General features: G+C 45.8%; 2 protein-coding genes across 2 annotated transcripts; both read left to right on the top strand.

Annotated features, from left to right (window-relative positions):
* The first annotated feature begins 9386 nt into the window (after positions 1-9386).
* Positions 9387-15107, top strand: LOC123347801 (olfactory receptor 4D1-like). The gene is made up of 2 exons (XM_044984995.1): positions 9387-9786; positions 14533-15107. Exons 1-2 carry the CDS (start codon positions 9387-9389, stop codon positions 15105-15107), a joined length of 975 nt encoding a protein of 324 aa, XP_044840930.1.
* Positions 15108-19716: 4609 nt separating this feature from the next.
* Positions 19717-20664, top strand: LOC123348801 (olfactory receptor 4D2-like). Its single transcript, XM_044986442.1, has one exon. It carries the CDS (start codon positions 19717-19719, stop codon positions 20662-20664), a length of 948 nt encoding a protein of 315 aa, XP_044842377.1.
* The last annotated feature ends 3407 nt before the right edge of the window (positions 20665-24071 follow it).

The following is a 24071-nucleotide window of genomic DNA, read 5'->3' as shown; positions in this document are numbered from 1 at the left end:
CAACATAATCCATATGGCATCAACCTATTTCTGCATGGGTCTACCCTCTAATTTGTCTCTGGCTGACATAAGTACCCCGTTACAGTGAAACAGTGAAATCACCTCTCCAAATGGTGTTGAGTCTTGGGGTATATCTATACTACCCGCCAGATCGGTGGGTAGTGTTCGATGTGTCGGGGATAGATTTATCGCATCTCGTCTGGACATGATAAATCGATCTGCTAATCGACGCCCATACTCCACCTCAGCAGGAGGAGTAAGCAGCATCGATGGGGGAGCTGCAGCAGTCGACTCGCCGCTGTGAGGATGGCCAGGTAAGTCGAACTAAGATACTTCGAGTTCAGCTACGCAAATAGCATAGCTGAAGTTGCGTTTCTTAGTTTGAAACCCCCTCCCCACCAGTGTAGACCAGCCCTTGGTTAACCTACTGAGGTTGATGCAGTGCGAGTGTAGACACTGTGTGACCCTAGCAGTTCTCCAGCAGCTGTCCCACAATGCCCCGTTCCCTGGTCATAATTGTGAACTCCATTGTCCAGGGGTCACGGAGACTGGAAACCACACACCAGTGGAAAACACCCAGCATATTTTTAAAATGCCTTTTCTAGGGCAAGCCAACCTAGGAGCTCTCCTGTGTTGTGAAATCAGCAATGAACAATAGGCACCAGTCTAGTTGACTGAGCATTGGGCTGGGATCCACACATCAGACTTCTCCTGGGCTCTCAAGGACATGTTGTTAGCTAAATCACAAATTCAGCCTTCTGTCTGTCTACTCATATGGTCCTCAGCACCATATGAGCCCCTTCTAATTGTGAATCGATGGTACCCTCACAACACCCCTGTGAAATAGGGAACTATTACTCTAGCCTTACAATGGAGAACTGAATGACAGAGAGATTAAGTGATTTCTCCAGGCTACAGAGGCTGTCTAAAGGGGAACAAGGAATTGAATCCAGGTCTCTTGAACACAGGGCCAGTGCCCTATCCAGTCGATGATGGCAAGCCCCAGAGTCTGTGAGCCTAACACTCCTCTCTCTTGCAACTGTATAACTCCAGTGGAGTTACTCCTGATTTACATTGGGGCTGGAGCTCAGATGCTGAGACTGACGGGTTCCAGATGCAAAGCTGTGGCCTGAATGAGAGTACCTACTGCTATTTTTAGCTCTGTAACATGAGCCCCGCACACCCACGTCAGTAGAACCAGGCTCTGAGACTCCCTGATGTGAGGGTTCTCTGCAGTGTAGACATACCCTGAGTGTCTAGAGTCCAGGAGCTTATTCCCAGGGTTGGCACCGACAACTGGGTTCTGTAACTTGCAACATCACCAGTTTTACAGTCTGCCATCTGTTTGTGGATTAGGGCAAAAATGGTTTAGCCTGTCACAACTGGAGGGAGGGTGAGCAATAGTTTAACTCTGCCTTCCTACTGGGATTTTGCTTTCCCTGGTTGTTCAGTATGAGTATGTGATCCTGAAAGGACAGGCACTCCCTCAGCTCCCCATGGCTTCAATTGTGAGGCACGGACCCTGTGTGTCATAGAGCCCTGTAGGGGTCTGTGTCCGGGCCCCCTTGTCAGGTGAGGGGTCGCTCTTCACCTTCGGGGTGCCTGGGAACCAGGCCGCCTCACTACAGGAGGCTGAGTAGCAGTTCAGTCTTACAGTCCACGCCCTCGATCAGGGTGGGGTAACAGGCAGTAGTCCTGGGCTCAGACCTTCAGGCCGGGGCTGAGCAAACAAACAGTACTTTAAGCCCGAGCCCTAGGTCAGGGCGGGGCAGCAGGCAGTAGCCCTGGGCTCAGACCCTCAGGCAGGGGCTGAGCAAACAAAAAGTAGTTCAGGGGCTCAGGCCCTCAGGCAGGGCTGAGCAGCAGTTCAGTTTGTAGAGCCCAAGCCCTGGCTCAGGGCTGGGCAGCAACACAGGTACAGGGCTCAGACCCTCAGGCAGGGCTGAGCAGCAAACAGGTAAGTCCAGGCTTCTAAGCCTGGGCGTTGGGGTGAGGGGGAGACTGCCACCAATGAGTAGGTGGTGGCAGGGGGGACGCGGGCCCACCCACTCTACCGCGTCCCAGCCCGGGGCCCTAGCAGCGGCGGGGATCCGCTGCAGTCAGTGGGGATCCTGGCCGCAACACACTGACATAGGCTCAGGGTCGGCGGCAGCCAGACTGGGGTCGGCTATCCCCGGGCCACTTCCAATCTCCCCCTACGTTGGTACCTGTGTCGTCGTGGATTCGGCAGGGGGGTCCACCAGCATTGGCTCCTCAGGAGACGGGTGCACAGGTGGGCTCGACTCCTCCTCTGTGTACCAGGCTCGGGGCAGGCTTGGTTCAGCAGGAGCTCGGGCACCAGCGTCTGTCCTCTCCAGCGGGCGGGCTGCAACTGAGCGCTGGGCCAGGGCCTTTATACTTCCTGTCCTGCCCCTTGACTTCCGGGGGGCGTGGACAGGCGGCGGTGGCTCCACCCACTAAGGCGGCTGTTCTGGCTCGTCCCTCTCAGGTGCGGCTGGGAGCCAGGCCGCCTCACTACAAGCCCATACTGCAGATATTTAATGGAGAGTTTACTTTAGTTCAAGTGAGCACTTGCAACACTGGGAGTTGAGGGCCAGACACTTGACTGAAGTAAACTGGCTGAGAAACTGTCCCTTCGTATATTGTGCTATTTTAAGCTGCTAAGTTCCCTCAGTAACTGATACATAGGGGTTGAGCTCGGCAACAACATCTCAGTAGGGTAGGAACACCCTGAAGATGGAATACCAGAAGATAGTGTGAACTTCAGGAATGCCCACAACGAAGGAAGATTAGTATAATAGATCCAAAGGCCTGAAGAAACCATCTAATCTGAACTCCAAGCTGGAACAAAAACAAACATTTTCAAAATTTCCCATGAAACGAAAATTATGAAAAATTTCAGTTTGAGGAAATTGCCATTTAGGAAAGTTTCGGAATTTTGTTTCAGAGGGGCTTTGCTGGCACGGGTAGCATCATTTGGGGAGGACGTGGTCCTACTCCAGTAGAAAATTTTCTTCTGGGTACATGCTCTGTCTACCCTAGTGGACTGACTCCAGCTCCCACCAGGGATCTGGTTGGTGATCAGTCCTTCGAACCCCTGCGGTGGGGGTTCTGTGGTTACAAGTTGGGAACAGCTGTTAGCTCAGAACAAGCAACCATATGAGTTGCTTATTTATTCCTTTATGTATTTGGAACCTTTGATTTTGTCCTCCTGTCACAGGTGATCAGCAGACAAAGATTCCGCCTCAGGGCGCAGCTTAAGAGGCAGAGTTTTTGCATGACATGAGCTGGTACATTTGCAGCACCTCCCCTTAGAGATTTCCTGGGAAATAAATGTTGTTTGTCCCAGTCATTCATTCTTGTCTGGCACATTATTTCAACTAGTTCTTGGAAGCTCATAACACTTCCCAAGGTTAACATTGGTTGCATTTGAAATGTGCGTGGGGTGGGTGGGTTTTTTTGTTTTGTTTTGGGGGTTTTTTGCACTGTTCTATTTCTATCTTTGATACTTTACTTTTATATTATTTCCTGTCATGTCACTGTCAAAAATGCATAATATGAGCATACTGAGCTCTTGAAGATTCTCGCTGTTAAGCATTTTCTCCTGCGTATGAATCACTTTTGTGGCTCTGTTCTGCACCCTCCCCAAAACCAGATGCAGGATTCCGGTATTGGTTTCACCTACGCTGCATACAGAGGTAAAATCACCTTCCTACCCCATAAGAACATAAGAACATAAGAATGGCCGTACTGGGTCAGACCAAAGGTCCATCTAGCCCAGTATCTGTCTACCGACACTGGCTAATGCCAGGTGCCCCATAGGGAGTGAACCTAACAGGCAATGATCAAGTGATCTCTCTCCTGCCATCCATCTCCATCCTCTGACGAACAGAGGCTAGGGACACCATTCTTACCCATCCTAGCTAATAGTCATTTATGGACTTAGCCACCATGAATTTATCCAGTCCCTTTTTAAACATTGTTAAAATCACTATTTCCCGGTTTATATATCCCTTTGGGTACCTTTCAAAATCCCACTATTAAGCCTCCCCTATCTTTAATTAACTATTTTTCCTCAGACAGAAGCAGCCTTTTTTTAATTGTCAAAGTGATCTACTCTGAAGAGTCAGTGTGTAAGAATGGCTGCTTCTTATTCCGCACGTATTCTCCTTGCATGTGTCCAGAGTCCGACCTCCTACACTTAGGGAGAAAAATAATGTTTCCCTATTTTTTAATACTCAGAAATGGGAAGGGGGGATGGATTCTATTTAGGCCTGTGTCTTATGGAAATAATATCCCACAGAGTACACCTAGTACAAATAACCAGAATACAAAACGTAGCCACATTATAATATTTAACCTATAATTACAGTACGAACAATTGGAAAAAATATGACAACTTCAGTTCTAAAAATCAGACTGCATTTTATTTTTGCACTTTATGTATTGTGCTTCACTTGCATTTATCATTTTAGTGGGTAGACGCCACTATTAATACTGCACCATTTTTATTATCGAACTGTAACTTACAATTCTGTACATTACAATCAAATCATCTTTGTTTACATATGATGTGTATTTTAGCAATTGTAACTCTAAATTGAAAATCTCCTTGGAAAAAGGTGTTGGCAAAATAAATTATAATAAAAACAAACAACTTTGAAGGGAGGTAAATGTGTCCCCATGTAAGGCCTACCATATAAAATGATTTTTTTTCTGTTTTATAAAAATAAAATAAAATCAAAAATATATTTTTATATTTGTAGAAAACCTAACAAACACCATCCACAGGCTGTAGCAGATCAGAGCAATACAATATCTATTAAGCAAAAATTGTAAACTTAATGCAATTTTGATCCCGTTTCTCCCAGTCATCCCAGGATCATCTCATCATCATCTTATGATCCACTGATCATCATCTGGCAAGAGCAAAAAAGTGGGGTGCGACCCCTAGTGGGGTGCAGAAGAATGTGCAGGGGGCAGGAGTAAATGAGCAGCTCGGGCCGGGCCAGCTCCACTCAGGCAGGTGTCAGGGAGTCTTGGGCTGCCACACCTACAGGGGTTGAGAGGGGGCCCTTGGGCCGGTCCTGGGTCGGTGGCAGGAAGCTTAGGATGGCCCCACAGGCAGGAAGCAGGGAGGGCTACGGGGGTGGCTTACATGGGAGGGAAGGGGCAGGGGGCTCAGGCCGGCCCTGTGTGGTGTCTCATTTTCCCTTTGGGAAATATGGTCTCCCTAGATAGCAGTGGATACCAAGGAATGCATCTGACCCAATCTCACAGTGCATCTTGGCTTTTAGCAGTATCGTCTTTTTTTCCCCACAATGTACATAGAATCATAGAATCATAGAACTTAAGATCAGAAGGGACCATTATGATCATCTAGTCTGACCTCCCGCAAAATGCAGGCCACAAAAGCTGACCCACCCACTCCTGAAATAATTCTCTCCCTTGACTCAGCTGTTGAAGTCCCCAAATCCTGATTTAAAGACTTCAAGTAGCAGATAATCCTCCAGCAAGCGATCCCTGCCCCATGCTGCGGAGGAAGGTGAAAAACCTCCAGGGCCACTGCCAATCTACCCTGGAGGAAAATTCCTTCATGACCCCAAATATGGCGATCAGCTGAACCCTGAGCATGCGGGCAAGACTCTCCAGCCAGACACTAGGGAAAAAGACTTTCAATATCCCAACATTGACCCTTGGTACTAATTACCAGTGGCGGCACATTATTGACCTATTGACTAAATCACGTTATCCTATCAAACCATTCCCTCCATAAACTTATCAAGCTTAATCTTAAAGCCAGAGAGGTCCTTCGCCCCCACTGTTTCCCTTGGTAGGCTGTTCCAGAATTTCACTCCCCTGATGGTTAGAAACCTTCGTCTAATTTCAAGCCTAAACTTCCCGACGGCCAATTTATATCCATTTGTTCTCATGTCCACATTAGTACTGAGCTGAAATAATTCCTCTCCCTCCCTGGTATTTATCCCTCTGATATATTTAAAGAGAGCAATCATATCTCCTCTCAACCTTCTTTTGGTTAAGGAAAACAAACCGAGCTCCTCAAGTCTCTTTTCATACGACAGGCTTTCCATTCCTCGGATCATTCTAGTGGCCCTTCTTTGTACCCGTTCCAGTTTGAATTCATCCTTCTTAAACATGGGAGACCAAAACTGCACACAGTACTCCATATGAGGTCTCACCAATGCCTTGTATAACGGGACAAGCACCTCCTTATCTCTGCTAGAAATACCTCGCCTAATGCATCCCAAGACCGCATTAGCTTTTTTAACGGCCACATCACATTGCCGACACATAGTCATCCTGCGATAAACCAGGACTCCGAGGTCCTTCTCCTCTTCTGTTACTTCCAACTGGTGCGTCCCCAGCTTATAACTAAAATTCCTGTTAGTCATCCCTAAATGCATAACCTTACACTTCTCACTATTGAATTTCATCCTATTACTAATACTCCAGTTTACAAGGTCATCCAAATCTCCCTGGAGGATATCCCGATTCTTCTCCGAATAGGCAATACCTCCCAACTTCGTGTCATCCGCAAACTTTATCAGCCCACTCCTACTTTTGATTCCGAGATAAGTGATAAATAGATTTAATAAGATCGGACCCAAAACCGAACCTTGAGGAACTCCACTGGTAACCTCCCTCCAACCCAACAGATCACCTTTCAATACGACCTGCTGCAGTCTCCCCTTTAACCAGTTCCTTATCCACCTCTGGATTTTCATTTCAATCCCCATATTTTCCAATTTAACCAGTAATTCTTCATGCGGTACCGTATCAAACGCCTTACTGAAATCAAGATATATTAGATCCACCGCATTTCCCTTGTCTAAAAAATCTGTTACTTTCTCAAAGAAGGAGATCAGGTTGGTTTGACACGATCTACCTTTCGTAAAACCATGTTGTAATTTGTCCCAATTGCCATTGACCTCAAGGTCCGTAACCACTCTCTCCTTTAATATTTTTTCCACGACTTTGCATACTACAGATGTTAAACTAACAGGCCTGTAGTTACCCGGGTCACCTTTTTTCCCCTTCTTGAAAATAGGAACTATATTAGCTAATCTCCAGTCAAACGGTACAACCCCCGAGTTCAGAGATTCATTAAAAATTATCGCTAATGGGCTTGCAATTTCACTCGCCAATTCCTTTAATATTCTAGGATGAAGATTATCCGGGCCACCTGATTTACTACCGTAAAGCTGTTCAAGTTTGGCTTCTACCTCAGATACTGTAATTTCCAACCCCGCACCTTCATTCCCATCAGTCACTCTGCCACTATTCCTAAGCCCTTCATTATCATTATTAAAGACCGAGGCAAAATATTCATTTAGATATTGTGCCATGCCTAGCTTATCCTTGATCTCCACTCCGTTTACAGTTTTAAGCGGTCCCACTTCTTCTTTCTTGGTTTTCTTCCTATTTATATGACTAAAAAACCTTTTACTATTGGTTTTAATTCCCTTCGCAAGGTCCATCTCCACTCGGCTTTTGGCTTTTCTCACTGCATCCCTACACCCTCTGACCTCAATAAGGTAGGTTTCTTTGCTGATCCCTCCCATCTTCCACTCCCTGTACGCTTTCTGTTTTTTCTTAATCACATGTTTCTTTTGTTAAAACCATGGCCCCTGGGACCCCCTGGTTCTGGGGCCAGTGATCACATTTCTCTCCCAGTGCCGAGAATTAAACTCGGGGCTCCTGGGATTTCTTCTTCTTCACAGGCCACCCAAAAGTCCATTTCATTCCATGCATCCCCAATATCCCTCTTGTGTCTGCCAGCCCAGCAGGGGAATCCAGAGCTGGCTGATAACCTCTGTTTGTCAGTGGGTGGTGACGGATGGCAGGAGAGAGATCACTTATGAGTTTTGGTGGCTGACATCAATACGTAACCAAACTGAACCACCCCAGGAATTTATTAATGATTCCCCTTGTGGCAGACTCTCTCAGTCTCCCAAGAGGCAGCTCTCTTGATCCTGCCCAGGAAAGCTGAGAGGGTTTTCATTAGAGAGTCTTTGATGCTAGAGTCAGACACTATAGTAAGAGGAAGATTTATGGGGCTGTGTCGGCTTTGGAATGAGATATACTTCCCCTGCCTGGCAGAACAGCAATGTGACTCTCCCAGCGCTTCCTCGCTTTGTCTGGAGGCAGCTGACTCTGACAGCATGCTAGAGGAGGTATTGACTCTTGAAATGTGCAGCATGATACTTGCGATAACCTATTTTTTATTGCAGGTGGGATGCTCAGAGCCCATGGTGAGAAGCAAGGAGAGATTTGGTTGGGGAGATCACAATGAGCCCTTGTATTATTTTCTGTTCTAACGAGTTCTAAGATATTGGCTGGTGCTTTCACACTCCTGCAGAGTAGGGAACAATTGGTCACTCCATTTTTGAGACAGGGACTAGATGCAGGGAGCCTCAGCTTTTGAAAGAATTCAGGTATCCAACTCCCTATCAAGTTCTATGGGAACTGGACATCCAACTATCTTCCTGTCTCTTGGGAATCCCAATCCAAGACAGAGTGTGAGTTATCCAGGGTCACAGAGGCTGTTCACAGCAAGGCAGAAATAGAAGCCATCACCCCACAGGCTTTGGCAATAAACTTCCCTCCTAGAACTGGCATATACCTCACAAGAGAGTGTGGATGGGAAAATTCTGATTTGTATTATATTTTTTTCAATTTTTCATCAGAAAACTTCAATCAAAAGGTTTTTTTCTTTAATTTTGAATCAAAATTTTCTTCTGTCAAAAGATGTCACTGTCCAAAAAAAAGGGGGGGAGGAGGTTCTCAGACTCAAAGTATTTGACGGGAAAATGGCTTTTTGGATGAAAATCTGTTTTTTTCCATTAGAAAATTTCAAAACAAAGTGAAACTTGTCATTTCATTTGGATTCATTTCTTAATCTTCACAAAGCAAATTGTGAGAGATGCCATTTTTTTCACACTTTCTCACCTTCTTTTAAATTTCCCCATACAGTAGGAAAAGGTGGGGTAAAGTAAAGCAGTGAGAGACTAGGAGGAAAGAGGTTGAAAATCTAAACCCTGACAGTGAATACCAACATTTGGCAGTCAGTTGAATCGGGGAGGGCCCTGTGGTGAGCAGAGAGCTCTTCTAGTGAGTAGACTATTCCACTTCCCTCCCAGCACCCCATCCTGTGGTGAGCAAGGGTAGGATGACTTGGGTTTGATGAATCAGGGTTCTCCTGAAGTGAGGCTGAGGACATTGTGTTAGTAAGAAAAGCCCCAAACAAAGTGTGCTTCTTAATGTGGATTGAAAATAGATTTAATATCAATAAGTTAAAGAGAAGCTGAAAAAATATAATTATTATTAGCTCTCTTCAATTTGCAGGTATAGTTTAAGGACACGAAATGGAGCAGCAGAACCTCACCAGTACAGTGACTGAATTTATTCTCTTGGGCCTCACCCAGAATCAGCATCTGAAGTATTTTCTCTTCATGGTCTTCTTCGTAGTCTACGTGACCACCTGGCTGGGAAACTTCACCATCATCATCACCGTGATTGCCGACCACCGACTCCACACCCCCATGTACTTCCTGCTGGCCAACCTGGCTTTTATAGATGTCAGCGACTCCTCAGTCAATGCTCCCCACCTGCTTTCAGGTCTCCTCTCCCAGCATAAAACAGTCTCCTTTGAGGAGTGCATCCTCCAGATGTTTTTCTTCCACTTCATCGCGGGTGCAATGGTGTTTTTTCTTGTGGGGATGGCCATTGATCGGTACGTGGCCATCTATAAGCCACTGAGGGCTTGTCTACACTACAGGACTATTTCGAATCTACTTAAGTCGAATTTGTGGATTCGACCTTAATAAGTCGAATTTGTGTATCCATACTAAATACACAAATTCGAACTTCTTAGTCCACATTCACGGGGCCAGCTTCGACTTTGGAAGCGGTGCACTGTGGGAACCTATCCCACAGTTCCCGCACTCCCCGCTGCCCATTTGAATTGTGGGATTTCCCCCCAATGCATGCTGGGGGGAAAAATGTGTCGTCATTGAACCGTCAATCCCGCCCTCCCTGTCTTCCTTGAAAGCGCCGGCGGGAAATCTGTTCGCGCCCTTCTCTGGTCGGTTACAGCGTGGACGCCACAGCACTGCGAGCATGGAGCCCGCTGCGATCATCGCTGCACTTATGGCCGTTGTCAACTCCTCGCACATTATCGTCCACCTCTTCCACAGTCAGATGCTGAGAAACCGGGCGAGGAGGCTCCGGCAGCACGGTGAGGAGAGTGGCGCAGACCTCTCACAAAGCAGGGTACGCCGGGCAGTGGAGATCATGGTGGCAATGGGTCAAGTTCATGGTGTGGAACGGCGATTCTGGGCCCGGGAAACAAGCACAGACTGGTGGGACCGCATAGTGCTGCAGGTCTGGGATGACACAGAGTGGCTGCGAAACTTCAGGATGCGTAAGGGCACTTTCCTTGAACTGTGTGACTTGCTGTCCCCTGCCCTGAAGCGCCAGGACACAAGGATGCGAGCAGCCCTGACTGTGCAGAAGCGAGTGGCCATAGCCCTCTGGAAACTTGCCACGCCAGACAGCTACCGGTCAGTAGCGAACCACTTTGGCGTGGGCAAATCTACCGTGGGGATTGCTGTCATTCAAGTAGCCCACGCAATCGTTGAGCAACTGCTCTCAAAGGTAGTGACTGTCGGAAATGTCCAGGCCATCATAGATGGCTTCGCCGCGATGGGATTCCCAAACTGCGGTGGGGCTATAGATGGGACTCACATCCCTATCCTGGCACCAGCCCACCAGGCCAGCGAGTACATTAACCGAAAGGGCTACTTTTCAATGGTGCTGCAAGCTGTGGTGGACCATAGGGGACGTTTTACCAACATCAACGTCGGGTGGGCGGGCAAGGTTCATGATGCGCGTGTGTTCAGGAACTCTGGTCTGTTTAGACGCCTCCAGGCAGGCACTTTCTTCCCGGACCACAAAATAACGGTTGGGGATGTGCAGATGCCTACAGTGATCCTCGGGGACCCGGCCTACCCGCTAATGCCCTGGCTCATGAAGCCCTATACAGGCGCCTTGGACACTGAAAAGGAACTCTTCAACTACCGGCTGAGCAAGTGCAGAATGGTGGTGGAGTGTGCTTTCGGACGTCTCAAGGGGAGATGGCGGACCTTACTGACTCGCTCGGACATCAGCGAAAAGAATATCCCCGTAGTTATTGCTGCTTGCTGTGTGCTCCACAATCTCTGTGAGAGCAAGGGCGAGACCTTTTTGGCCGCTTGGGAGGTTGAGGCAAATCGCCTGGCTGCTGTTTACGATCAGCCAGACACCCGTGCTGAGAGAATATCCCAGCGGGAAGCGATATGCATCAGGGAGGCTTTGAAAGCGAGTTTCCTCGCAGAGCAGGGTAACCTGTGACTGTCCACTTGATTTTAAGAGAGCCTGATCATAAACCAAGTTTTCCCCACTTCCCAAGGACGTTTTAAAACTAAGGACATGTTTTAGTAATTAATAATAAATCTTTCGTTGACTTTGCATTTCTGTTTATTCGTTGAAACATGGAAGCATTCTGTGCTGGTTAAGGTGTGCACTGATGGGTGGGTTTGCAGGAAGGGGCGAGGGGTGCTGTCCTTGGATAGGGGTTACCATGACGGCTGTGGGTTTGGGCGTTGGAAGGGGGGAGGGGTGTGGGGGAAGGGTGAGTATCTGCCCCTGGATGAGGTCTCTTTTTGGGGCTCGTGGCACCGGGGAGGATCGTGACTACGGTCCAAATGCATGTGAAGGGAAGCCTGCCTTTACATTCGGGGATGTCAGGCACCAGGACCCTGCACAAGCATACACATCAAGGAAAGACCCGGGGCAGCATACACCACACAGACTGTCCCTGGTGCCTAGTGACTGCAGTCTGTGTGTGCCCTGCAGTTGACCCTGCAGCCAAGTCTGTAGCATGGCACTGTGGGCTATGCAGTGACATTACAATTCCCCCCCCCCCCCACAGAACAACAGACAGTCTTCTGACACCAGAAACGTGACGGAAACAGTCAGTAACACCAAACCGCTTTTAATAATGTAATACACAGTGGGGGGTTTGAACTTGGAGTTGGGACTGGTTGATGCTGTAAAGAAAGAGCTTGTACAAATTTACAGCGCGACAGTTGTCTCTAACATTATCGGTGTGCTGCGGTGCAGGGACAGTTCTCACGGCCCCTACCGCCCCTCCGTCTTGTCACTTTGGGTGAGGGGGGGACAGGACTTCTTGGCGTTGGAGGGCGGTTGCAGATGCACTGCAGGGGGGCTCTCTCCTCCTGACTGCGGTCTTGCAGAACATCTACAAGGCGCCGGAGCGTCTCCGTTTGCTCCCTCATTAGACCAAGCAGCGTTTGAGTCGCCTGCTGGTCTTCCTGCCGCCACCTATCCTCCCGTTCCAGGTGTGTGCGATGCTGCTGACACAGGCTCTCCCTCGACTGTCTCTGCTCTGCCGCCTCCGCTCTGGAGCTGGCCATCAGTTCCTGGAACATGTCGTCCCTTGTCTTTTTCTTTCGGCGTCTAATCCGAGCCAGCCTCTGCGAGGGGGATGGCGGGGCAGTCCGGGAAGGAGCCGAAGCTGTGTGATGTGAAAAAGTAGGTGATTTCCTTGAACACATACATGTTTGCCAACAGTAAACACAGTCTAGTCAGTTTCAGTTAACAAGACCAAAGAGGGAACCAAGTCTCAGGAGATCTCAGAACTAGTCCGAGATTTCGGAATACGCTCTCATTGGCGGCGCCATTGCACTGGAGAGCGCACAAGCGAGGAAAGATAGCTGCATCCCTCTTGCACAAAGTCCTGGTAAGCCTTACAGTACATACTGCTTATCAGTTACTGGTTAGCTGTGCTCTCCTGCTAAAGGCAATGTGCAAAGCAGAAAGGATAAGCCTTTAGCAGCCCCTCCCGCCAGCGCACGGGAACGATCAATGCATGCTTGTTCTCTGTGGACTCTCGCACGTGGCTGTTAGGCGAGGGTCATTGTTATGCAACCTAATTGTAAACCATTAACAATAGTAACACTACACTAATTGCCCTACTTAGATGCAGTATTTGCAGACCGAGATCACCCTGAGGCGGGTCACTCGTGCCCAGAAAGACCGCATGTTACGGGACGCACTGCACAGACCAGGACCATATGCAGCAATGCTAGTAGAGGCGATGGTTCCACTCTATATTCGGATGTCCTGGCGTGGAAGAGTCTGCTTCCACGGAGCGCCCAACAAGCGACCTCTTCCGACGAACCTCATGCGGAGGCTTTGCGAGGAACTGAATGACACCTTCGTAGAAATGTCGCTAGAGGACTATTTTTCTATCCCCATTTGTGTGGACCTTCTCTTTATATAGTTTAATATATATTATAGTTTAATATTTAGAATGTTTTAATTTGTAAATATTTAGAATTTCTTAAAGTCCATTTGTGTGGACCTTCTCTTCATATAATTTAATATATATTATAGTTTAATATTTAGAATTTTGTAAATACTGTTTCTATTTTTTCTATAACAATGTTATAAAAAATAAATGTTTATACGTGTGTTGCACTTACCGCCTGATCCTTCCCCTGATTCCGAGTCCTGGTTAACGGGCGGGGAGGGTTGGTAGGGGATCTCTGTGAGGGTGATGAAGAGATCCTGGCTGTCAGGGAAAGCGGGAGTGGGTTCCATGTCGCCTGCGCCGTCCTCTAAAGACCCTTCCTCATCTTCCCCATCGGCGAACAGGGAGGGGGAACTGTCCCGGTACACTATTCCGTCCTCGGAGTCCACCGTCACTGGTGGGGCACTGGTGGCAGACCCACCTAGAATGGCATGCAGTGCCTCGTAGAAGCGGCATGTCTGGGGCTGGGCTCCGGAGCGTCCGTTTGCCGCTCTGACTTTTTGATACCCTTGTCTTAGGTCCTTCACTTTCACGCGGCACTGCATCGCATCCCGGCTGTATCCTTTGTCTTTCATGGCTTTAGAGACCTTCTCGAAGGTCTTCGCGTTCCGCTTGTTGGAGCGCAGCTCCGAGAGCACAGACTCCTCGCCCCACACAGCGATCAGATCCTGGACTTCCCGGTCAGTCCATGCTGGGGACCTCTTTCTAGTCTGGGATTGCCCGGACTCCTCTGCTGGAGAGCTCTGCATCGTTGCAGGTGCTGCGGAGCTCGCCCCGATGTGCAACCAGAACGTCAGATTCAAACCGCCCAGACAGGAAAATGAATTCAAATTTTCGCGGGTCATTTCCTGTGTGGCTGGCCAGAGAATCCAAGCTCGGACTGCTGTCCAGAGCGTCAACAGAGTGGTGCACTGTGGGATAGCTCCCGGAGCTGCTAAGTTCGATTAGCATCCACACCAAGCCTAATTCGAGCTAGCAAGTGCGAATTTAGCGTTACTCCACCTGCCGGGGTGGAGTACCAAATTCGAACTAAAGAGCCCTCTAGTTCGAATTAAATGGCTTCCTGGTGTGGACGGTTGAGCGGTTAGTTCGAATTAACGCTGATAAATTCGAATTAAAGTCCTAGTGTAGACCAGGCCTGAGATATTTGATTATTATGAACCGGGGCACGTGCATGGGGCTAGTGGTACTGGCATGGCTAGGTGGATTGGCTCACTCTGCTGTTCAAATTGGACTTCTCCTCCAGTTACCATTCTGTGGGCCTAACATCCTGGACAATTTTTATTGTGATGTCCCACAAGTCATCAAACTGGCCTGCACTGACACCTACTTGATTGAACTGCAGATGGTCTTCAATGGTGGAGTGCTCCTCATCATACTATTTATCAGTCTGCTGATTTCCTACACCATCATTTTAGTCAAGATCAGGACACATGTCACAGAAGGAAAACACAAGGCTCTGTCCACCTGTGGAGCCCAAATCTTGGTTGTGAGTTTAATATTCATTCCTGGCATCTTCATCTACGCTCGGCCCTTTAAGAAGTTCACCCTGGACAAGGCAGCCTCCGTCTTTTTCACGGTCATCTCCCAAATGTTGAACCCAATGATCTACACCCTGAGAAATGCAGAGATGAAAATGGCCATCAAGAGGCTGATGAGCAGCATGCTGTTGTCATGGAAGAAACGAAGGACATCGGTTATCTTTGAATGATCATTTCTGTTAGAAACCAAACCTCAACACATCAGAGGGTGGATGCACACACCATGCGAAATGTGCATCCCATCGAAGAGAACACATACTACATACCCATGGGAAATTGTGTTAATGAATAAATTACACACCCAGGGTCACAAATCTCCATTGAAGTTCATGGGGCCCACTTGTTTAGATCAGCGTACCTCCATTGGAGTCAATGGGCCAGATCCCAGGCTTGTTTAAATCTTTATAGATCCATTGGCATCAGTGGCTAAGATCCCTAACTTCTGTACACAGATCCACTGGAGTCAGTGGGCCAGATCCCCAGCTGATGCAAAATGGTTTCGCTCACAAACAGCTGATTTTCTGACTCTGAAATTTTTGGGTTAAAAAAAATATTCTACAAATGCTTTCAATTCCTGAAACATATAATTTCTTCTCAAAAGGAGCAATATGCAATTTCATATATGTTGAAAAAATGGTGTCCTTAATTAGCATAAATATTATTTTATAACATATTACAGGAGAGGAATATGGTATTCTAATATTGTATGGCTTAGACTTTTTACTCATACACATTTGCAGCTTACTTGTATTTTCCGTATGACTAGTTATCAGTATGAGTTAATAAAATTGAGTCTTTATTTTCATAGAGGATAAGAGTTAATTCTTTTATATGTTTCCATTTCTATTTCTAGCTTTACAGGTTAAACTACAGGTCTTTGGTTGTTTTGTTTTTTTATCCCTAATCCTGACTTTTACTGAGGCAATCAATCATTTTTTACGGAATGTTGTTACTGTTAAAAGTGGCTTTTTAGACACTTTGAAAATGAAGTGAAAAATGTTATCATACATTATCCAGAGAAGGTTTGTTTTGTTTTGTTTTTGGTGGGGGGTGGGGAGTAGGTTTTACTTTTCTTCCTTCTTTTCTCCTCCTCTATTAACATTTTCCTTAGAAAATCAGAAGAAAGTAAAAAAGAGAACAGGGATAGAAGTAGGCAAAAAAATGAAAAACCAAAAAAAAAATCATCATTTTTAGATAAAAATGCTATTAATATTTATTTTAAAATACAAGTTCTTTACAACATCTGAAATGAAAAATGGCTTTGAAATTGTTCAGCAATTTTGTGAAATATTTTATTTCTTTCCCAATCAACTTTATTTTTATACCTTTGCAGTAGTAAATTGTTGATCAGCTGTGAAATCTGGCTAAGTAATACCCAACCAATCTCCCACCCAACTGCCTCAGAGCAGTAGGACAGTGGGTGGATGTTACTTCCAGCTGGAACATCAAAAGAATAGACAACTCATTTGTAACTCATGTCACCTGTGCAAAACCATTGATGACAGTAGAAGGGGACGGGAGACACTGAGGGCAGAATGATAAGGAATGGCATTGAACTGAAGTCACTGAGGGCGGGGTGTGAAGGAGACGGGGATGCAGAGGGGTCACTGAGGGCAGTATTACAGTGGTGGAAATCATCCAGGTAACCTGAGAGAGAAAGAAAGAAGCAGGAATACAAATATGGCTACTTCCATGGCCATGAGATCAACAGATTTGGGTTGTGTTGTGTAAAATGGTAAGCAATTCCAAAATCCGGGGATATTTGCTGGAAATGAGTTGCCCCCAACCCAACATAGTGGAATTCTATTATGTAATAAATTAGAGCAGATACGTACAGTTATTCTAACCTACGGTCCAGAATTTTAAGCTATTTAGCGACCTAGAATCATTTTCAATACCATCTTTGTAATCAGTGGGGATTAGACACCCATGTGCTTTTGAAAATCCCACTAGAGGCCTACATAGCTTTCAGAATCTGGCCCCAATTCTCTAATGCCTTCTGCTGCTGCCAACATAAACCCAGACATTGGTTCAAGGTGCTGCTCTTAGTCATTGGGTGAATAGCTTAGCCTACACACGCAACAATGGCCAGGCGAAATCCCCTCATTGCTGTCCCCGACATGGCTGGCAAAACCAGGGAGAAGAACATTCTAGCAGAAATGTTGATTCCAGGTCCCTCACTCACACCATATGTTCCCATAGAATCACAGATTATTAGGGACCTCAAGAGATCACCTAGTCCAACCCCCTGCTCAAAGCAGGACCAATCCCCAAATGGGCCCCTCAAAGATTGAACTCACATCCCTGGGTTGAGCAAACCAATGCTGAAACCACTGAGCTAACCCTCCCCCATCTTCCTTTTCAGCTAGAATGTTGAAATTCTTGGACTCTGAGTGTCCGTTGACTAAGTCAAGTCCAAAAGGAGACCGAATTTGAACTTTGACCTTTCAGTCAGAGCTCACCAACAGATGATCAGGATCTTCAACCGTGCTCTTGGCTCAAATGTGTTAAAGTGGACGAGAGGGACTTGGCATGAGCATGCCTGATTGTTCTAATCACTGCACCTCACTCCTCTCCTAGAACTGCCATACACCACACAAGTCCCCATTCCTATCTCTGGCTCTGACCCCTGGAGCAGACTGATGTCTCAGTGCCAAAAGCAGCACCCATGAGTGCTGGGATTTCTGCTGCTTTGGAGGTGAGACAAAGGCCCAGTTCATCCGCAGTGTCCTGAATGTAATCCTTGCATCAGCTCCAGACAACTCTGAAAAGTTTCAAAGCCTGTTGAGTTTGGATAGCTAAAAATAAACATGAAATAAACAAATAAAATAAACAAATGAAACACTTCAGAAACTTATTAATCATTCCTCTTGGGACTGGCTCCCCAAATCACTGGAGAACCAAATTCTCGATCAAGCCCTGTAAAGCTCAGGGGGATTTCAGAAAGTCTTTGATCCTAGTGCCTGGGCAGATATGGAACATGTAAAAGATTTCTGGGGATGTGCCATTTTTGGAATCAAATTCCACTTCCCCTGTCAGTGAGCAATGAACATGTCTGAGATGTGACTTCCCCTGGCCATCCTCAGTCATTTGGAGGCAGCCAGCTCTGAGATCACTGACACAGCAGTCTGTGTGAGGTAATTACTTTCATTGCGCAAAAGCTGCCATTTACTACTAGCAGGGATAGGCGTTGTGATTGCAGGGCAGTGGGGGGAGAGGTGGGGGGGCAACTTTTCTGATATTTATTTGGATTTTTAGAGGCTCTTATGTGAATTATGAGGAGTGAACAGACCCTTTTAGTACAACTGTCTGAGACCTTCATGAGACTAGCTCTGTCTGAACAAGCTTTTCCTATGGCAGCGGCTCTATGCCGCTCTGAGGTGAAAGACATTTCCTCTGAGGCAGGTTGGAACTGGGAAGTTATGACTGAAAAAAGCCCAGGGAAATGCCCTGATCTGTGGATATAATTTCAGTGAGATTTCCTGCACCTATTCTCCTTTGAAACTCCCAGATAGGGAGGAGACATGAATTAGGCAGGGTCCCAGAAAGCATCCGAAGTAGGACAGAAATTGAATCCAGCTCCTCAGAATCCAAGATCCATGCGTTACCCACAAATACACTCTCCCTCATCATGCGCAGCAACAGAACACTGTGCTTTAATAGTGAGATATTTAGGGCTGGTTGACATTTTTGGCAAAAACAAGCAAACAAAATAGCCCCAGAAATTTGAGCTTTTCCAAAAAAACAGACTTTCATCTGGAAAAATCTCTTTTCTCTCTTTTTTAATGGAATGCTTAATTTCTTCCTTTTTCATATGTAAATAAAATAATAGAAATTGTCATCCCGCCACATACACATCATTTTCTCACATATTTCTCACATATTTTAATTGAACATTTTTTGTTGGGAAAAAGTGATTTTTTTCAACGACCTCAAAAGATTTTCAAAACTGTTAAATGAGAGTTCAGCATCCATTATTCCATAGTAACTCTGAATATTTCACTCTAGATTCACACTTGGAAACATTTATGAGTTCACACTTTTTTAATGTGAGTGTCTAAAGTTCAGCACCAGAATTCATAGGCACCTTAATAAAGCAATGGCATTTTTCAGAGAGGTTGAGCACATGGTAGTCCTGCTCAAGTAAACTAGACAAAATTCCTTCTCTTCTTGGAGCCACTTGAAGAGGCCAAAGACCAACATCATGTTAAGGTGGGTTACAGGTGTTCAGTACCTCTGATATCAAGGCCAGGAACTGGGCAACAGAATCCCATGTATCAGTGGTTCACAGATTTTCCATTGCAATTCTCCTCCCATCTTGTGAGGATCTAGCTAGGATCCCCCTCCGATTTAGCATCTATGATCCCCAAGATGAGAGCCCCTGGATTCTGAGAATCGCCGCCTAAATGCACTCCCTGCAAATCCACTTGCTTCCCAAACCAGAACCTCTAGGCCCAGCCAGGAATCTGTGGACGATGGGTGGTGTGCCTCATCAGGACTTCAGGAAGATGAATGGATATGGTGGTTAGTATGAGGCTTCTTTGGGTGTGCAGATCGCTCCTATTCACTGGTGGAGATTGTAGTGTCTGCTGAAGCAGGGTTACTGAACACTGCGGCTGGGGACAGCTATATAGAATTTAGCAAACAAACGAAATTCATAATCCAATATGTTTCTTAAGGTGCAGTTAATGCTCATTTCATGTCAGTAACATGTAGTGGGATTACATAATGATTATTATCATCACTCTTCCCTCTGCAGGAGCATTTTGAGGTTCATAAATGGAGCAGGAGAACCTCACCACCACAGTGACAGAATTTGTCCTCTTGGGCCTCACCCAAAGTCCTGAGCTGCAGCGATTCCTCTTCATCATCTTCTCCATAGTCTACCTGACAACCTGGCTGGGAAACTTCACCATCATCATCACTGTGATCACCGAGCACCAGCTCCACACCCCCATGTACTTCCTGCTGGCCAACCTGGCTTTCATGGATGTTGGCGACTCATCAGTAAATGCTCCAAAATTTCTGGCAGGTCTCCTCAGCCAGCGTAAAACCATCTCATTCAATGAGTGCTTCCTGCAGATGTTCTTCTTCCACTTCATCGCCGGAGCAATTTCATTTTGCCTTGTGGGGATGGCAGTCGATCGGTACGTGGCCATCTATAAACCACTGCGGTATTTGACAATCATGAACCCTGGTGTGCTCGTGGGGATAGTGGTACTGGCATGGCTGGGTGGATTGGTTCACTCTGCTGTTCAGATTGGACTGCTCCTCCAGTTACCATTCTGTGGGCCAAATGTCCTGGACAATTTCTACTGTGATGTTCCACAGGTCATCAAACTGGCTTGTACCGAGACTCACCTGCTCGAACTGCAGATGGTCTTCAATGGTGGAGTGCTACTTGTAATGATATTCATCATTCTGCTTATTTCCTATGCTACCATCTTAGTCAAGATAAGGACATACCTCACAGAAGGGAAACACAAGGCTCTGTTGACCTGTGGAACCCAGATTACTGTGTTGTGTTTAATATTCATACCCTGCATCTTCATCTATGCTCGACCCTTCCAGAAGTTCACCCTGGACAAGGTGGTCTCAGTCATTTACACTGTAATCACCCCAATGCTGAACCCGATGATCTACACGCTGAGGAATGCTGAGATGAAGAAGGCCATCAAGAGACTGATGAGGAAAGTGCTGTGCTCAAGGAGGGAAATAAATACATAATTTACCTTTCAATGTCGATTTGTGTTGAAAAACTGAATTCAGCATAGCAGAGAGAAGATGTATGGGGTATGTGGAATGTATTGTGTGGTCATACAGTGAACTCATGAGAAACTGTGCTCACAAATGAGTGATAGACTGAGGGCCAGAACCTCCATAAAGGGAAGAAAAGCAATCGATATGACTCCATCCGAGTAAATAGACCAGATCCCCAGCTAGAGGAAATGGGGGCATCTCCCTAAATTCCTTCCACCAGCTTAGGCTTTGACACTGAGACTTGATGGTTGAAATTATTCTAAGAATGATTTTGACCAATGAGGAATCCATGAGGAATCAATATCTTCTCTGAGAAAAGAGCTGTTCAGTATATTAAGTGTCATAAATAATGTACTGGTTGTGGTGAGGAAATTACTGTAGAGTATTGCAAGAAGTGATTAGGAACAATCTTTTGCTTTATGGCTTATATTTTTATCCCTTTTACATATACAACCCTTACCTGTATTTGTCATGTGACTTTCCATCAAAGTGATTTAAGAATGATCAAACCTTACTTTCACAAGGAAGTGATTTTAATTTTCATACATGCTATTTCTGTTTCTATCTCTGACTTCACAGGTAGAAAGACAAAAACAAACAAAACACAACTTGGACTTGCTTGTCTTTTCTGTTAATCCTTATATAGAGTGCAGTAAAGGATAGAGTTTCATTGATAATATATAAATAATATTAAAAAAAGTTTCCGTACATATTCCAGATTTTTGTTGTCAAGAGGAAAAAAAGATGTTGATGTTTCCATATTTACTTCGAAAGAAAGAAAGAAAGAAAGAAAGAAAGAAAGAAAGAAAGAAAAAGTAAAATTGGTGGATATTTTGTTATAAAGGAAACAATTATGAAATTCTCCAATAAGAGAAAAACAGAGTTGTTTTCCAAATATAAATAATTTTGTAAACTTTCAAATAATATTGTGGTTCTTTTTTCTTTCTCAAAAAGTGCTATATTCTCAAAATTTAAGAGCTAAAGAAGCTGTTCTACAGTTATAATTATTTAGATCAAACTGGGCACCTGTTCCACAACCGATCTACTCTTCCTGTGTATCAGAACTTGAGTTTCAGATCCAGAAATGAATTATAACTATCTATACTCCTAAGACCTCCAATACAAACATTGCTCTGCAACAACAGCTTCATACTATTTCTAGAGAGAAAAGGTACGTGATGTAATATCTTTTCTTGTGCCACCTTTTGTTGATGAAAGAGACAAGCTTTCATGCTTACACAGAGCTCTTCTTCTGGTCTGGGAAACTTACTTAGAGTGTCACAGCTAAATACAAGATGGAACTGATAGTTTAGCATCTAGAGTTAGCACATATTTTAAGGGATCATTCAAGGTGAAGTTGCCCATTAACAATGCTTCAGTCATAGGTTGGAAAGAAAGTGTGGGGGGGACACTAAATGCCCAAATAGCAACTAAATGGGTGAAACCAGACAATCACAACTCTCTCCAATGAACTCACACAGGAAAACGATAATGGCCCAAAACACCTCATCACACCTGGGTGAACACTTTTCACTAAGTGATCATTCTAAATCTGACCTGTCAGTCCTCATGCTCAAAGGAAACCTGCACAACACTGGGTAAGCTCAAAAGATTGCCTCTCTTGCCAACAGATGTGTCAAGTAAAAGATATTACCTCCCCCACCTTGTCTCTCCAGTATCCTCAGACTGACACAGTTACTGCATACACACTATTTCTGACTGTAATATCTTTAGAACAGAACTGTCAATCAATGTCAAATCAATCACACCTATATATAATGAATGAAGTCAACAAGAACATAAAAAATTAAGGGTTTGGTATTCAACTGAGGTCAGTGGGGTCAGCATGTGACCGGGATGGGGACTACTGAGAGGCACTGAGGGCAAGGTGTCAAGAAGATGGGTTTCCACAGGGGTCCACAGTGAGGGCAGCTTTTCAGTGATGGAGACCATCTAGGTAACCCGAGAAAGACAGAGTGAGAGAGGCGGGGAGAAAAATATAATTGCTTCTATGCCCATGCGGTCAGCAGACTTGGGTTGTGTTGGGGAAAATGGTAAGTGATTGATCTGCTCCCAACCCAACAGATCAGAATTCTTGTCTCTTGCAAGCCGGCCCAGGTGGGTCTATTCAGTTCTGTTCAAGGCGAGATTTTTAAAGGTATTTAGGGGGCCCAGTGGAATGTCCAAAAGCACCTAGGTGCCTTTGTACTCAATGGGTTTAGGCACTCAGGTGCATTTGGAAATCCCATTAAGTGCCTAAATACCTTTAAAAATCTTTCACTAATTCTCTGAACGCCCCTGCTGCTGCCTACACACATCTGGGCATCAGTCTAATGTGCTGCTCAGTCCCCCCACACATAACAAGCGATCCTCTCCCTGTTTTCCTGACGTGACTGGCAAATTCGGGAGAAGATCATTCTGGCAGAGATGTGGGTCCCAGGTCCCTCACTGATGCCATACATTCCCATGTTCCTATTGAACTGGAATGTTGAAATTCTTGGACACTGATTGTCCATTGGCTGCTGAGTGCAAAAGGGGACCGAATTTGAACTTTGACCTTTCAGGCAGTGCTCACCAAAAGATAATCTGGATCTTCAGCCTTGCTTGTAGCTCAAGTATGTTAAAGAGGGCGTAAGGGACTTGGCATGACCATGCCTGCTTGTTCTAACCTTTACACCTCACTCCCCTCCTAGACCTGGCATACAACCCACAAGTCTCCATTTCTGACCCCTGGAGCAGACTGATCTCTCAGTGCCAGGAGAAGCACCCAGGAGTCCTGGGATTTCTGCTGTTTTGCAGGCCAGACAAACACCCAGTTCATCCACTGTGTCCCGACTATCCTCCTTGTGTCAGCCCCAGACAACTCCGCAAAGTTTACAAGCCTGTTGAGTTTGGATGGCCAGAAATAAACATGAACTAAATGAAACACTCCAGGAACTTATTAAGGATTCTCTTTGTGGTGCAATCTCCACACCTCTAGGGAAGCAACTTCACAATCAGGCCCCATAAAGCTCAGGGGGATTTCAGGGAATCTTTTAGCCCAGCGCCTGGGCAGATATTATACATGGAAAAGATTTCTGAGGATGTGCCATTTTTGGAACCACGCTCACTTCCCCTGTCAGTCAAGAGAGCAATGAGCATCTCTGAGATATGACTTCCCCTGGCCATCCTCAGTCGTTTGGAGGCAGCCGGCTCTGAAAGCAGAAAGCAGACTTTTACTGCAGAACATCTTCGATGTGCTACTAGAACATAAGAACGGCCGTACCGGGTCAGACCAAAGGTCCATCTAGCCCAGTATCTGTCTACTGACAGCGGCCAATACCAGGTGCCCCAGAGGGAGTGAACATAACAGGAAATGATCAAGTGATCTCTCT

The sequence above is a fragment of the Mauremys mutica genome, chromosome 13 (genome assembly GCF_020497125.1).
Source record: "Mauremys mutica isolate MM-2020 ecotype Southern chromosome 13, ASM2049712v1, whole genome shotgun sequence".
Taxonomy (NCBI): domain Eukaryota; kingdom Metazoa; phylum Chordata; order Testudines; family Geoemydidae; genus Mauremys; species Mauremys mutica.
Note: the sequence above shows the minus strand (reverse complement) of the source record. Positions and strands in the feature narration are given on the sequence as shown.